A 17,401-nucleotide genomic window follows, 5' to 3' on the forward strand; every position below is an offset into this window, starting at 1 on the left:
CACACTTTGCAAATTGGGATATGTACACTGTACATGTATAGTTGGCACATAACAATTGTTTCTACATTATTTTTCGTAAACAATACTAACGTCGGTACCACTTTGACATAATCTCAGATCCCTCTATTGAGATAAACACTGCTTCCAAACTCATGAATTTGACTTAGCAAAACAAAGATGTTGGGTAGAGAGAAAATAGTGCCCATTTGTGCTACAGTAACTGTAAGTCATATACATGTTTGTCAGGCAATAACAAACTCTAAACATCTTCATCTAGCACCGCACTCAAAATACACACAGAGATAGACGTCTAAAAACATTCTTGATTGCACAGTGTAAAATGGGTGAAATTAAAGGTTATAAACACACAACACTTTCAATGTAAAAAGGTAGAATCTGATAGAATCAGAAATGAAATATTTCCAGGAAGCATCAGTAAGCTAGGTCATTCTTCCTTCTCAGGCTGTCCAACACTTTCTGTAAAAAGGAAAGAAAATAACCTGATTAATAAGTGAGTGTCCTGCAGAAATAACGGTAAACTGGTACATGTTTGTGTGCACATAAATGGCCCAGATTTGAACTGCAGAAAGCTCATCACAATTCTTATCATAGTTCATAATCTCCAACACCCCCAGACTATGTGAACATAATGTGATGGGGCGTTACCAGCTACAGCCATCTGCTACATGTAAACAGCAAAATGGCTCAAATATGGTATACATAGACCTAACATGTAAAGGCCTTTTTGGCTGTCTCATCATCCTACATGTACATGAAACAAGACCCCCATCCACACAGACATACATCTAAAATCTAGTAATACACACATCCTTTTTTAAAAATCAGTCATGGGCATAATCTGTGTTTGATATACACTTTCAGTTTTCATTCCAACAAACCAGCCAGGCCCCGGATTGGAAAATGTGACCCTAGCATAAGTGGGCGTAAAAACTGTAATGAATTTACAGTGAAGAAGTAGCCATGAAAATCAAAATCTTAAAAAACAAAAGGATACTTCAAATGTATATCACCTTTTTGAATAACTGTGCCTTGATCCTGTTGGACTTGTAAGAAGCCTGTCTCCTCTCCTGAGCCTTCTTCCTCTGCACTTCAGGCAGCTTTTCATACATCCTTTAAACGACAACATGCGAGATTGTTAACTTAAAGAACAAATTACACAAGGACTTTGCAGCTAAAGCCAGGCCAGGCCAATTCAATTCCTCCATTCTTGGATTCACCAGTGTTTCATTCGATTTGGAAATAAAAATCATCACATACATGTAACGTTGGGTAACCTAAATTCGTGGGGGTACTTAAAGTCGGGATTTTTCGAAAACGGGGTATTTAGGGATATGTGCTAGATGCAACATCAGTAATACCGCTAGAAATGCAAACTTGACAGACTAACGTATTCAGAACACTGTCTGAAAAGCTTCGATAACCACACATTAGAAGTTGGCGACGTCAAAAACTCTCCGTCCCTTATTGACAGAGTCTGGGGGCTTCGTGGGAGACTCACACTGCTCGGTTGTTCGCTGGTTTATAAGACAAATGTCACATCTCCTGCCTGCTAAACACAATTATTTACAAGACAACTTATTACAATCTCTTTTTTTAACCTGCAACTGGATTCTAAGTGTGATCAATCATCAAAACTCCTCTTTGTTGCTACAACCTACGGCACGTGTATTTTCCCGCCGCCATATTGTTACCCAGAATCATGTCGTCAAGCAGACGACAAAAGGTCGTGAGGAACACTTTTTTGTCTAAATGTTGCGTGTGATAGTGGACTGAAGACGATATTTTCCTCAAAGTTTGCTCCTAACACAACAAGGAACACATGGACATAGCAGTATAACCATTGCTACGGCATCCAGCTTACTTGCCATGAACAATGTAACGTTACACGTTGCCATGACGGTGGGGATCGACTTTGAGTGACGTTCTACCGGTACCGACTCAACAAACGGGATGTTAGCAAAGGCCTGATGTGTGCGGTGCGGCCGTTTTTTCGTGTATTTTTTTTACTTGGACACGTCTATATCCATAGCACTCTCCTCAAGCCAAGGATGGAACGAATAGCTGCTGTATAAAATGTGATTAGCGGTAAGATATTCAAGACGAATCTTCTCTCCCGAATTAATGTGCCCCCCTGTCTGACAGCACCGTCATTGAACGTGCGGCAGACGGTAGTTTCAAGTTGAAATATTATGGTGTCAGCACGACTAGAGACAAAATCTACCATATATATGATTAGTGCAAAGATAGTACATGATACTGACAGAATAATAGAAAAAAAAGGATGGTTTATTGTTCTGCTAGATTGATTTCAGTCAACCATTATCGGAAAAATCCCGAATTTAGGTTACCCAACGTTATATGAAGGTTAGTCATCCAGGTAATAAGATATGCAAGATTGTCCAATGAAAATAAACACAAACCTTTTACTTCTCGCAGCCATCTCTTTCTTGGTAATGATCCTTTTCTTGGGCTTGTGCAGATTTTCTGCAGATTCAACAAAATTGGTCAGGTGCATCTTTGCAATTGGAATTAACAGCATGTGAGAAAGTATATACTCAAGTATAGGGATGTATCCAAACTCTATGAAAAAAGGCTTTGAACATACACTGTAACTCGAAGTAGGTTCAAGCTTGAAACAAAATTTTGCTTTCCTTGCTTAGCCCTTATTAGAAGTGCTGAGTGAAGAGAAGCAGTATGTAACGATTATGTCTTTGGTATGACTTGTTCAACGAATTGAACCTGTAGTCTACCCAATGCATTCTATAGCTACCCACTGTCCCAACGTCTGGTAGGACTAAAAAAGCAACAGTAACACTGTAACACAGTAACATCTGTATGTAATTACCAGGGAAATGGGGTTCTCTGTGCATCCAGCTGAAAGAGAGGGCGTCCAATTTCCTTGTTATTTAATATAAGTATCATGCGTCCAAAAGACGTATGGACGCATGCCTAGCTAAAAGCCTGGTGGTAAGAACTGACCAGACAGAGGTGCAGGTTCTGTGGCCTGGAGTCTCCTCCTCTCCTCACCAAACAGCCTCATCCTCTCCATCTCGAACGCCTCCTGGTGACGACGTTCCTCCGCAGCCAGCTCCATCCGTCGCATGCGCTCACGGGACTTTGAGATGAAGGCAGGGTTACGCATCTTTAGCGCCTCCTACAGTGACAGGAAGATTGGTTACAACAGTGTCATTTTCATGTCGTGAACAGTTTTATCAGTAGTATTAGTAGTAGTATCCAGTATTAGTATTATCAGCTTGGTAAATAAATGGATAACACATTTCTTTGTACACAACCAAGTATTTATACCTGCCAATGTTTTGGTGAGGCATCTTCAGTGCCTCCTACAGTCACAGGAAGATTAGTTACAACAGTACTGTCGTTTTCATCCGTGAATAGTTTCATCAGCTTGGTATTTTAATCACTGGATAACAGAGTTCTTTGTGCACAACCAGAACAGTGTTTATACCTAGCCGACAATACGGTGACCGTCTGTTACAGTCCTCAGGACAATACTGGCTGGTTCTACTTCACACTGCAGCTAGGTGTAGCTGCTGCAGCGTGAAGAATGTGGTCCTATATGTCGTGACTGATGCATTCTTTACACAGACTGTAGCAGTGACATATAGCTGCAGTGTGAAGTAGAACCAGTCAAAATTGCCCTGAGGGTGACAGACGGTCACCAAAATGTCGGCTAGGTATCAACACTTGGGTGTTGTTTTCACTTTCAACAACCACTTTTTCTAGGCAAACGATTTCAAACTCTTTCATCCAATTGTAAAGCTTCAAGTGCAAGTATTACACTCTTTTATACAACACTGGTATATATGCTATACTCATTTTACATTTCGTCACTCTTCTGTACCTACATTTGTAAACCCCTGTATTGGAGCCTCTACCGGATGTTACATTAACATGTACATGTAGGTAATGACACACTGTAAATGCGAAAATGTTCACAGGTTTTAATTTCGCGGTAGGGAGAAAATGGAGTGTTCGCAGTGGTTTTGAGTTTGCGTTTGAAACCATAGTTACTGTAGTGCTACAGTCAGAAAATGGAACGGCTTTTTGCAGTCACTGTGGTTTGAAGCTTGCGGTAAAGAGTTCCCCGCAAAAACCGCAAACATAAAACCAACGCGAACATTTCTGCATTTACAGTATTGTACAGACCTGCAGTGTCAGCCTCTCCAGAGGCCTGGGTGGCTGGTTGGCCCTCCTGTGCGGGCTCATGTCGTCCATCCACCTGACGATCTGGTCCTGTCTGTCCTGGGCGTACTGCTGACGCTCCTGGAACGGGCGCCGCCACGGCAGGTCCTGGGCAACCGGCACGTACCACGCCAGGCCTGCAGTAACAACACAGAATAGTGAACTTTTCATAGAAATACAAAAAAGCCTTTTAACAGTTAAAACTGCACATGAGCAGCAAGACGTACGGTGGGTAATATGTCAAGGGCAAAGGCCCGAGACAGAAACATGTTTAAAGCATGCATATCGACAGTTCTAGAAAAGAAGTTGTTTAATTATCATAAGAGCCTTCACCTTTGACATATGACCCACAATCCATCTTACAGCACATACCGGTATGCAGTTTAAACCATGAACAGACCACTTGTTGAAGCTGGCTCGAGAAATTGAGCACAGGCAAAAATGTTCCAAGTTAGCAACATACATATTTTCACACACACATCCAACTGATTTCATTATTATAAGAGAGTACAAAATGTACATATTCAGGACAGAATGCATAAAAGAGACTCTATCTTTAAAATAACTCACAAAGTATAAATTGTGGTCAAAGCATGGTTTTCTTTTCAATGTAAAGAGAAAGTATGAACAGTCAAGATCACAGTCAAATACCACAGATATGTAGTAAGATATTTTAGTCATGTCAGCAATCAGTGAGCGTACCTGGTCGAGCGTTTTCTGAGTGTTCCTCCTCCCCTTCCCCTGTAGACTTAGGTTTGGTCTCCCTGTCCTCCTTCCTCTTCTTGACAGACTCAAACAGGACTGGGTACTGCGGGGCCTCCTGTGCCTGTCTGTCCTGGCCCTTCTGTTCAGGAGTGATAACTGGAACGGACACAACCAGCTTTTCATCATGACTACCCGACCTTGCTCTTCTTCTTTCTCTCTGATCGTCCTCCGTATGGCTACATGTACCATCAAAACCGCCGCTGGATTTCCGTTGCCGCCAGGGTCTATCGTCTACCATAGGCTGGAACCAGGCCGTCCCCCCTGGGCTACTGATAGCAGAGACATCCCCTTCACCGACTGGCCTTACTCGATCTGCTGCTCCAGACTTGGGCATGGGGGTGGATTGGTAATAGTTAGCTTGGTCAGGCTTCTGCTTCTTTCTTTCTCGTGGCCTCTTTGGCTCCGCGTCGCTGCCTGAGTCCAGGGAGGGTGTGGTCTGCGTTGCCCTGTTTCTCTCGCGAGGAGTGCTGACGGAACTGTCGACGCTGGAGTTAAGGGAGGGCGTGGTCTGGATCCCTATGGTAACCTTGTTGCCATGGGAAGCAGGAGTGGAAGCAATGACAGGTGAAGGGAAAACAGCTCCAAAGTCATTCTTCTTCTCCTTCCTGGGATGCCTGGACCGCTCCTGTTTTCCAGTCTTCTGTTTCCTCTGAGGAGGTTGGGCTGGTTTCTTGAAGGCTTCCTCCTCTTTTGTCACCTTCTTTGGCTCCTTGTGCCTGGTCTCCTGGTATTTCTTGATACGTTCTTGCCTCTCTTCCCTCCCTTCCTTCTGTCTCCCCTGTTTCTTGGCTTTACACTGACATGGTGCACTGCTGTCTGTGTCAGTGGGGCTGGACTCTGTTTCCTGGGGGTACAATGTCTTCCTCGTTTGCTTCTTCCCATCTCCCGCATCCGAGCTTGCCGTACTCACAGGAGAAGCGTCATCGGTCAAGTCTCTATCTGTCTCCGGCACCGGACTTAAGGTCAGCGTGGACGCTCCACTGCTTAAGTACAACAACCCACTCTTCTCCCTCTTCTTGCCATGGCGATCCTTCTGCTTCTGTATCTTCTTGGCTAGATCCTGCAGTTTTGGGTTGCTCTGTCCGAATACCTGGAAAAAACGCACAGAGTCTACGCTGGATACACTGGAACTGTCTGAAGCTAGGGAATGGGCGTCAGAGCTGGCTGGACTGTGCAAGTCTCCAAAGATCTTAGTCAGCCGCTGGGTGTTGATGCTGTCGAGCAGAGACGAGGCTGATGGTTCTTCTGCTGGAGGTTCTGTAGATTCCCTTTTATCTCTTCGAGGGATCTCACCTTTGGCTTTTCTTGAAGGCTTCTTCTCCACTGGTCTGTCTCTGTGTGGCTTTTCTTTTGGTTTCTCACTTAGCCTTTCTTCGGTCAACGTCTCGTCCCCTTCGGTCAGTGTACTACTAGTGGTTGAGAGGTCGTGGGATTTATCCTTTGGTCCCTGCTTTGCTTTAGGTTTCTGGGCTTTCTTTGCCATGGCAGGCCTTGTTGTGTCTGGAGTCTGTCCACCGTGGTCCTCGGTCTGCTCCAGGTCCTTCATCTTCACCTTGATGGCATCGCGTAGTTCACATGATGTCTCCCCTTCCTCCGGAGCTGCCGTGTCCTCGGCTGTTTCTCCTCTCTGCTTATGCTCTGCCCTGCGCTGGACGTGATCCTTGAATGAATGAACGAATGAACAAATGATTTATTACGATATCAATAAAATCACATTCAACACCAAAGCAGCTATAATACATGAAAACAAGCACATAATCAGATTCACCAAAAACAAGCCTACTAAACTCCTACACTACAAGGCTATATGAGGCTAGCATATGACATTTTTTTTATATACATGTAACTGTGAAAACGCAAGCAAATAGATGTAGACTATAAACAATATATGACAGATACATAATGCATAACACAAGCCAACATAGATCCTAACCTTGTACATCTGCTGCAGGCTGAACTTCAGAGGGTCCCTCATCATGTCTGCCAGCTCCTCCAGCTGCGCCGGCTCCAAATGGTTCTCCTCATCCTCCAGCTTACTCACAACCTCCTCCTTGAAGTTGTTCCAGAGCTCGTCCAGGTTCGGCCTCCCCTGCAACCTCCCTTCGACCCTTTCCTCAAGCTCAAGCACCTCCTGAAGGACGTCCTGATTCCTACGCAGAGTCGAGACGTCGTAGTCCCTACGAGCTGCATCCCTGGCTCTTCTTGTGTCATACTCCTGTCGGTAAGTGTCTGGTCTTGCCTCTCTGTTGTACCTTCCCGGGCTTGTGGGTTGGTATCTCCGCGGGCTGGCTCTTGCACCCCTGTCTCTGTCAGGACTACGGCTGACATAATCTCTGATGGGAGATCTATCAGCCCTCGTCCTTCCCACAGATCCAAGTCTATCATAACTCGATACATCCGGAGGCCTAACGTCAGTCGGTCTTTCTCGTACGTAATCCCTTGTCCTGTCCTTACCGTAGCCAGCATCTCGGTCACCTCTGTACCTGGACGGAGACATCTCCGTTCTTCTGTATCCCGACTCTTGTCTCGCTGCTGATCTTTGGTAGGTGTCAGCAGGTGGAGAGCGATGTCGGTCTTCAAGGCCTCTATCCCTGACTGGACGCCCTGCCCTCCGGCCGTCCAGCTCTGATCGGGTCAGGCCCCTGCCTTTCGGAGGTGACCGAGGTTCGGGCTCCAGCGGCTTGAAGTCTTCCTCCATGGCCCTGGCCCTGTCCTCTGGTGGAGACCTACTCTGCAGACTGGGAGGGTACTCTATAAAGGACGCTGCCGGCTTGGTCTTGGCGACGTCACCAATATCAGTAGATCTAGGACGTGGTCTCTCTCTTGTACCTTCCCTTGACCTAGCTGGATGATCTACTGGCCTGTCTCGAGCCTTCTCCCAACTATCACGCCCTCTGTGTCCTTCTCTGTGCTCAGCGACAGTTGGTTTGCCTCGTGTTACATCACCCCTTCTCCCTTCTCCTGGAGTTTGTTCTTTTCTCTCCTCCACCCCAAACCTTTCCTCTCTGTCTGCGGCTGACAGAGTACCATCCTCCCCACCCAGACTTCTCCTCTCCCTCTCTATGATGGCCCTCACTCTCTCTTCGTTGATTCTGTCAGACTCTTCACCTGAGGTTTCTTTATGCAGCTCCCTGTCTCCAATCCTACCCGACCTGTTGTCTGTCTGGTAGTCTGGGGAGCCCTGCTGGGGTTGGGACAGTTTTGACAGGTACTTTGGTGACTTGCGCGTGCCGTAGATCCCCACCGAGTGCATGGCTTCAAACGTGTCCTTCCGGGTTCCCAGGTAGCTGGCTGGGAAGGAGGGGGACTCAGCATCATCAGAACCTGGAAACAAATGATAGAAATCAAGGTTCAAGGACTTTTCAACTGGAATATTATACAACTTTCAGTTGGAATTTGTGGCAAGTAATCACATTGAAAATTCTTGTTGAAAGAGAATAGCATAAATCCTTATGTCACTATGTCATCATTTGAATGAAGCATTTAACTTAAGGCCCTAATTCAACCCCTTGATGCAGTCTTTGCCCTCAAAACCAATATGTAGCTCACTGCACTTTAGTCTCTATGAGTTTGCAAATAAATTGTGCCAAACAAAATTTGATTATGTGGTGCAACTGGGAAATTGTAATGATGTATAACACCTGCATATAGATAGTATATGTACGTACCTGTGCCTCTTTTGGCATGCTAGTTTTACACACGTTTGCTGTGTACATTTGTAATTCATATTGTATGCTCCTTACTTCACATAGTGTTAACACTCGTCTAATAATAAAGTCTTGCCATACATCCGTACATACTGCACACATTACTGAACAGATGTAATTGTTTCTAATGAACTTAAAACCATTTCTCATACCTAAGTATTGTAAATTCATTCATTTTCATAAGGACTTAATTTCACAGTAGAAGGGGAGAGGAGGTTTTCACTCACTGTGTTTAAAGTTTGCGGTTTAAACAATTCTGTGGTACAGTATCAAAAAAACTATCAATACATTTGGAGACACATATTCAGGGTGTCATGAATTTGAGGTGGAGACAAAACCTTGAAAACAAAACCACAGTGCCAACGTCACAAAATTCATTTGCCATAAAAGCTTTCGAATTCCCACCGACCTAGATGGGTGCTCTCCAGAGTGGTCTGTGAGACCGGCGTGTCCGGTCCTTTTTCCTCCGCCAGCGGCACGTAGAAAACGTCCTGACTTCCCACCGGTCGATATAGCTGCAGTCTGGGTCCCGGTCTGAAACAAAAATTTGCCATGGTAACTGATTAGTCACATGCGTCGATGAAGGTCAGACATCCAGGGAATGAGATACACAATACAAAAGTTACTTGACAAGCAATTTACTGACAGTCACTTACGAAAGACAGCAGCTGCTGTCTGGGTTCCGCAACATCTGACCGTTTACAAAACTTACTAGTACTGGTATCCAGTTGCTTGAACCTTGAGTAACTTTTTGAATAAGCCACATGATTCACACCTGGTTACCTGTATCATTCCTCTGTGATGATCTGGTACGTTGTGAAGCGTTTTAGAGACAGGTACATTGTACTCAAGATGGCAAATCAAATTCAAACCAAATCCATTCTAACGGAAGAATCCTGGGTAAACACTGATGCTAATAAGGGAAGGAAAATGGTCTAGCCTGTCCAATTAGGGATGTCAAATATTTTGACATGCCGGGCAGCCTTAGGTCAACGTAACTGTCTCTACCTGTTACTCATGACAGGAGAGAGTATATAAGATACATTTGACATGTTAACAGGGTAAACATTTGACATGTGCCCTTCAGTTGGTGGGGAGAACGTCTAATTTGTCCATCCCTCTTGTTTTTATTAGCATGGAAAATGAAGTCGATGTGCTGAAAAATGATAATGTCAGTATGATGATGATGGCTAAGGGAGAAACTTCTGTTTTAAGTCTACGTCAATATAACAGGACATCATACAGGAAGTATTTGGCATAAACAAACTATGTTTATAACTACATTTTTTTTACAAGAAAAACAACAAAGTACATAATATATATGTACATATCATAAGGTCTTAGGCGGCGATAAGTCCATGTACCTTCCTTCCCTGCTGGCTTCTCTTGGTCCTCCTGCAAGGCTTCCTCTGATGCCCCCTGTCTGTCTGTCAGGGTACTGCATTGTTGGGTCTACATGTGGCTGCTCCTCCCGTGGTACATGCATATATACGTCTCTCGCGCCCATGGCCTTTGCTGAATTATCGTGATACCCCTGTCTGCTGGGTTCTCGAGATCTTTGCGGGGTGGCCCAGAAATCAGCATTTCTGACGTCTTCCTCCCCATATTTCGTGTCATAACTGTGCCTGCTACTTCTTGCGTCATGTCTTCCATAGCCATACGTGTCATCCCTGTCTGCTGAACGTGTGGAGTGGTGGGATGCCCTGGATGGACGACCTTCACTTGACCTCTGACTGACCCCTGACCTATCACCTCTAATACCTGGATGACCTTCACTTGACCTCTGGCTTATCCCTGACCTGTCATCTCTGACACCTGGATGACCTTCACTTGACCTTAAGCTGACCCCTGATGACCTGTCACCTCTGACACCAGCTGACGTTACTTCAGCTGTTTCTTGCGACACTTGGGGTGTCATTCCCAGGAGATTCACGCTGTGGTCGAACTTGTTTTCTGCTACTTTTGTCAGCTGGTTCGAGATCAGATTCCTGGCAAAGTCGAAGGCGGTGAAGGGCAGTCCTATCGGAGCGAACGTCCCAGAGTCCACGCTCAGTCTGCTTGACACTGACGAACGTGATGACATCATGCCCTCGCTGGTCCGCCGAGACCGCTGGATGTCGTAGATCCGCGTCGGCGTGCCCGACAGCGCCTGCTCGGTTCTCTCTGCCTCCTCCAGCAGGGCCTCGGTGATGGCCGTCTGTTCCACCATCTCCGCCTCCTTCAGGATGGCGTCCACCCTCCGCTCAGGGGACTCCCGCTGCAACAGGTGCCTCACCTGGGTTATGGAATGAATGATTAGCCTTTATTATACGTTCCTGCCGTATTGGGCTAAGGACACCTGGCATACAGAAACAAATGTAGTAATAAAGTATATATATAGTGACAAGACTTCAAATAGTAATCTAATTCTAAAACATGGGTTTTGAAACTTTTTTGTTGTCTCTTAATGATGTTAAAGATATAGGCTGAGTATGGTCAAAATTGAATTTTACAGTACATCTGTAATCATACAATGTCATGTACTGTAAGTATGTTTGTATATACTACTCAACTATACCTATAGGACTCCAGGAAGAATAGTAGCTAAAAAGTATGTTACAATTGTAAATGGAAATTCCTACTATCCTAAACAAACACACAAACAAACCTTGTAGGCGAGTGAGTCCATGGTGTCTGTAGTCCGCGCTGTGTCCAACTGCGACACCGTCGATGTCTGACTCGGCGCCCTTCTGGGAGACACGATCTGACTCATCACCGAACCTCGACTTGTACGCGCTTCATTTTCAGACGCCCTACTCCGAGCCGGAGAGGGCGATTCCTTCCCGCTAGACTCCCTTCTTACATTCCCTTCTTCTGACATTCTAGAAACAGGATTTCCTTCCGTCATCAGGCGTGGTTCTTTTCTCTCCTCCCCAACACTGATGCCAGACACTCTAATAGATGACTTGCTGTTTCGAGAGTACTGGTATCTGTCCTCTTCATCTCCATCCACCCTGTTCTCTATTGAGCTCCTGCTAGTGTGTTGTGGTCTACCCATTCCATACAATGGGGGCTGGTCTTCTTCTGGAGTCCTGGCAGTGCGTTGTGCTTTGTCCACTCCGGACAATCTTGATCTGTCTTCTACCAAGGCCTGGTCAGCATATTGTGGTCTATCCAAACCATACAGTGTGGACCTGTCCTCTACTAAGTTCTGCCCAGTGTGTGGTGCTTCCTCCATTCCGGACACTCTGGGTCTGTTTTGTACTGAGGTCTGGTCAGCGTATTGCGGCCTATCCAAACCATACAGTGCGGACCTGTCCTCTACCAGGGTCTGACCAGTGTGTTGTGGTTTCTCCATTCCCGACAATCTGGGCACGTTTTCTCCCGAGGTTCGACCAGTGTGTTGTGGTCTGTCCAATCCAGACAATCTTGACCTGTTTTCTATAGACCTTCTGTCAGCATACTGGCTTGAGGTAGAATGTCTGGTTGTTGGCACACTGTCGCTCTCAAACGACCCTCTCTCAGCCATCTCCTTGTCGTACTGCTCCAACAGTTGCCTGGTCTTCTCGTGGAGTTCCGCCACCGAGGGCCCTCTAACGGTCTCTTGGTCATCTCTACCCAAGCCCAGCCTGGTCTGTAAGTCCACCTTGTAGCTAGGGTCGGCGAGTAAGGGAGAGGTGGGTCCGTCCGTGTTACTGTACCGGTCTAAGTACGAAGGGGACGTGAGAATGTCGTACACCTGTTGCGCCAGTGAATCTCGGCTGCTAGCAGGGCTCAGCGTGCGACCCGTCATACCGCCGTTCTGTGTGCGCGCTGTATGGGCAGTGTTGTCAGTACGTGCAGTCTGCACAGCACTCTCCCCTTCTGACACATCGTTGTCTAGCTGTAGTTTGAACTCCTGTCTGTTACTCCCATCCTCAACTGAGTGTGCCATGGTGTGTTCCGCTTGGCCGGGAGTGTTGGGGCTGTGTACAGAGCCTATAGGGAGGGACACGCTCTGAGACAAGGTGTCCACGGTGTAGTGCGTGTGACCGCTAACACGAGACATCTCCTGCTGGTCGAGCTCAAAACTCGGGGCTGTAAACGGGCCTGCTCCTCCCTCGTGTGATACGTTGTCTTGTTGGGGAGCTGTGCTGACAAACTGATATGGCTTAGTGTAAGAACTTGCAGGTAAATCGCTTGTTGTTGGCTGCTGGCTACCTCCGGGTTCTTGGTGTCCGTGTTCCAGCTCGATGTCTGCAGAGGAAGCGAAGTCTGCAGCTCTGCTCAGTCTCGCCTGGCTCCTCACCTCCTCATACCTCTCCTTCCTGCTCCTCCTGCCACCTCGGGGCGAGACGTGCAGCTCCGAGTCGCTCGCACTTCTCTGGGAACTCGTCAGTCCAACGGGCCTGGACGGAGAACCGTTCGCAGAACTTGGTCTGTCGATCCAGAACTCCTCATAGCTGGACCTCTTCAGGGTGTGTTCCCTGCCTCCTAACGATGTGACATGAAGGGGGGAGGTTCCTCCAGGTGAGACACCCACGCCCAATGTCTGACTATCAGTTACCGGCCTCATATTGGCACCGTATGCAGACCCTTGAGTAGAACTGGTCCTCTGGATTTCTCTGGGAACTCCGTGGCTGCTGGCTTCACTTCTCGCAGACAGCTGGTGCTCGCTTGCACCCGGTGAGTCGGCGCCTAACAGATACCTCACCCTGTCTGCGATGGAATCTTCGCTGTCTATGCTCTCCAGATTCATGCCTTTGATGTAGCTGCTCCGAGAGGTGCGAGCTGATTCAGGTTGTAAATACTGGCCTTGAGTAGTGCTGGCTCCATCTTCCTCGCTCCTGGGTTTCTTTGGATCGGAAGGAGAGTCTCTAGGAGACGGCTTTCTGTCAGACAGTCGTTTGCCAACGTTATCAATCTTTTCTTCCAGCTGTTTTGCCAAGGTTTCCTGGCTGTGAGGACCTGCCTCCAGCTCAACCAATCCCAGGGGAGGGAACCTCTGTATATCTTCAGACAGGTACTTTCTCTGAGGTTCCTGCGAGGGATTTAGAGAGTCCTGGCTGATCTGGCTGTGCCTGCTTTCCTGGGAGGGTGGTGGGAATGCGCTCCACGCTTGCCTCTTGAAGACAATGTCGCCAGGCTTTGGAGCTGTGGAAGTCGTTCCAGATAGGTCTCTCGTTCTAGGGAGGGAGGGTTGTTCTTCCTCGACCTCCTTGACTTGGGGTGTCGGCAGTTTGATCTGTGTGAGTGGGTCGACGGGGAGAAGCATGTACGGGGTGGACTGGCTCAGGGGCTTCCTCCCAGCGATGGAGTCATGAATGTTTACGTCTTCATTACCCTGACTCGACGACACCACGTCGGCATCAATGTCAAAGTCCAGGTGCCGATCTGACTTCTCACTGGCACCAGTTTTGCTCGTAACGCCATCATCACTTCTTCCAGCAGCAGACTGCCTTGTGCTCAAACCTGGTGTTTAAAAGCAGAAGATGTAAGCATGTGAGTTACAGATTATATTATAGATTTTAGTGTACAGAATTGTGTATCCTCATTGCCTACAAGGACAATAAGGCTATCACATGTACTGTAGTTATAATTAGTAGTCATTTCATTACATCAACTGCAATTTCATTTAATTAGTAGCAATTTCATTCATGATCGAGTGAGGTTCATCTGTAATTGTATATGCACTTTTGTTTATATAGGACTCCAGGAATAATATAATGTATGCTACTAAATTCATTTCCTAAATAAAGAGACAAACAAACAAACAAAAACACAAACCTGACAGCCTTGAGCCAGCCTGAGTGGAGTCTCCCAACAGATCCTTGACCCTGTGTGCTAGCGAGTCCTGGCTTTCCATGCTGTCCAGGTTCATCTGGGATATCCCGTGGATCCTGCTGCTGCTTCCTGCAGACAGGAGGGATACTCTCGACATGACTCCTGACGGCTCCCTCTCAAAACTGCCTCTCCGGAGACTCCTGTCTGACTTGGAAGACGTAGGAAACGTCGTCTCTTCTCCGGTCACACTTGGCCTTGGTCCCAGCATGTCCAGCATCTTGCTGACCTGCAGAAAAAAAGATTAAGCAATACAAATCAGAGCCTGTAGGTTAGCACTAGATTCTTATGATGTACCAATCGCTCAAATGCACTCAGATTAGGCTACTGGTAAGACACAAACTAAGTGTTGCTACTTTAATTTAAAACTATTCTTTAGAATATTGTTGTCACAGGTGAGCCAAAGGACATCATGATCAGTAAATACCTTGCAAAGCCAACCAGTGAAGGTGATAGACAGTCAACGAAATGTCGGTGGAATAAAACACTTGGTTATGTATAGCCTGGAGGCCAGACCCCCAATCTCTAACAAAAAAGTAACATATCCTTGCTCAGCATTTGAGCTGGCTCGAGAAAATTTCCCCAGCCATTTGACAAGACCCCCAAACGATAGATATGTTAGAGATTGGGGGTCTGGCATCCAGACTAGGTTATGTACAAAGAGTTTTTTTATTCATCACCTGATCTACAGCTGCATCTGCTCCCTCGTCGTGTTCAGGCAGGGGGTACTCGGACAGATCCGGGTACTCGGACAGATCTGGCTGCTCCGCCAGCAGCGTTCTATCCTCCCTGCCTGGGTGAGACAGCGTGGACTGACTGGACAGGGTGTGCTGTGAGAGAGTGGAGTGACTGGACTTGCTGAGCGGAGGGAGAGAGATACTGCTGGTCGTGTGCTGCGACAGAGAGCCTCCCTCCATGGAGAGTTCGTCTCTGTGGTGACTTCCGTCTGAGCTTTTTGTACCCTCGCCAACGAGTGTATCCTCTGAGGACTTAGTTTCTTCGTGGGGTGAGCGAAAACTTGTGTATGCACCACCAGTCGGGCTCAATCCAGGCATCTCCATGCTGTCCTCAAAACCCACCTGAGGAATATTTGAAGACAAATCAATCTCTACAACTGGATAAGATTCGGTGATTACTTCTGGACGTTTTGAGTGATATCCATCACTCTTCTTCAGTATTACTAGCACGAACTGGCAGAACAACAGACATGATGGGCTCTACGGATTAACAATTAACAAAAAAGTGACAGTGTGTGTGGAGGGAACACATGTACATGACAGTGATGTGTATGTAATTAACAGGGGGGAAACAGGGCATCCTCTCAGCTTCCCCTGCAAAGGGAGGTTCAGGGCGTCTAATAATACATTCTTGTATTCTTAGTGTAGGGCATCTAGAGGATGCTAACTAATACAGTAATAGCCTGAACCCACCTGAGGAAGTGCAAAGCTCTCCCCTGACGGAGACTTGTGTGAGGCGACAGCCCTGAGGACCCTCACGTGTGGCGGGGACTCCTCACTCGACACGTCACCCTGAGATGGAGACTGATCCAGGGGAAGCTGCTCCAGGGAGGGATAGTCTTCCAGCTCCGAGAACTCGATGAGATCCTGGGGAGACTGGAATGTGGGAGGCTGGTCAGCGTCCTTCCTGTGTGCAGGGAGGGACCGCGTGGACGCCGCCTGAGCTGCCAGGGGCTGGAAGTCGTGCATGTAGCTCTGAAAATGGCAGACAGCGTAGTTGTAAATTATAAACTCAGGTAGACGGATTTTGACTTGAAAGTTCGAATATGCTGCATATCCGGACAAATTCATTTGATTTACTCACATCAGGAAGGACCCCGACTGTTTTGGATAAGTGTGGTGGGTTCTTTATTGCATGCTCAAGGTTGTGGCTCTCCTCAAACACAAACACTTCAATTTAACGTCCTATCCAAGGGGCGCCCCTAGTCAAAGCTAGGTACTAATCGACCTGAGTTGAGTGTGGAAATTGATGTGAAGTGCTTTTCCCCCAAGGGCACAACATCAGGACCAGTCAAGCGATTCCATCTTCCAGGTTTTGAGCCAACAACCTTACCACTACTAGTTGTAGTATGTAGAGTAGAGGCCACCTAATAACAACATGCCCCCCCCCCCCACCCCCTCACCTCATCTCCTGAACCTCCCCCATCATGTGATGATCCTCTGGACCCACCAGATCTGCCACTTTCATTCTCAGAGTCCATTATCATCTGTGGGTGCAACCATACATGTAGGAGAAAAAATTGTAACTGTTAGTGTTACTGTAAGATAGAATGGCGATATATTGATGGCCACATAAATTTATTAGAGAGAACACTGTACAGCAACAACAAAATATGAACAGCTGGCTCATCAAATCGTCCTCGGACCCAAAACGGTTCAGCGGAAACGACGAAGCATGCTAGACAACATCAACACAAGCGACATGGCAACACCGAAAATTTTCCAAATTTAATATAGTTTCGATACCAGTACTAGTAGCTGGCTAGTAATAGTTCTCATTTCCGACTCCCTCTTCAAACAAGAAAATCTGTGCAACACAGTTACCATTATATTGAAGCGTTGAAGAAAGCAAAATTTTAGTCAAAAGTCATTTCTAGAATCTTGGCTAAAATATTTTTTCCAGGCCATCTTTTGTTTACCACCTGCCCCCCCCCCTAAATTCCCAACAAGAACGCAACCTAAGACACTTATTTCTGCAAGTTATGTCGAAAAAGGCAACTTCTCAACTTTCATTGGTGGTAGCTAGGACTTGTTCTTAACGTTATGTACCTACCTATTACTCACGCAAATATATAAGTCCTCGAGAACATCAATGTTTACGATTTGAAACTTTCAAAATTCGAAATTCCGCCGCCATATTGGTTCGTAACTGCCAATGTTTTCTCGCGA

At 46.6% G+C, this 17,401-nt stretch overlaps 1 protein-coding gene across 1 annotated transcript; it reads right to left on the reverse strand.

The window, feature by feature from the left end:
* Nucleotides 1-244: 244 nt before the first annotated feature.
* On the reverse strand, nucleotides 245-17,401 carry LOC136431158 (platelet binding protein GspB-like). The gene is made up of 15 exons (XM_066422433.1): nucleotides 17,286-17,401; nucleotides 16,636-16,719; nucleotides 15,926-16,207; nucleotides 15,176-15,574; nucleotides 14,442-14,724; nucleotides 11,344-14,126; nucleotides 10,061-10,971; nucleotides 9,106-9,230; nucleotides 6,923-8,313; nucleotides 4,927-6,649; nucleotides 4,189-4,361; nucleotides 3,001-3,175; nucleotides 2,442-2,505; nucleotides 1,032-1,131; nucleotides 245-477 (listed from the first exon to the last, which is right to left on the reverse strand). The coding sequence occupies exons 2-15, from the start codon at nucleotides 16,717-16,719 to the stop codon at nucleotides 433-435; spliced, it is 8,538 nt and encodes a 2,845-aa protein (XP_066278530.1). The 5' UTR covers nucleotides 17,286-17,401; the 3' UTR covers nucleotides 245-432.

This window comes from Branchiostoma lanceolatum, chromosome 3, assembly GCF_035083965.1.
Source record: "Branchiostoma lanceolatum isolate klBraLanc5 chromosome 3, klBraLanc5.hap2, whole genome shotgun sequence".
Taxonomy (NCBI): Eukaryota; Metazoa; Chordata; class Leptocardii; order Amphioxiformes; family Branchiostomatidae; genus Branchiostoma; species Branchiostoma lanceolatum.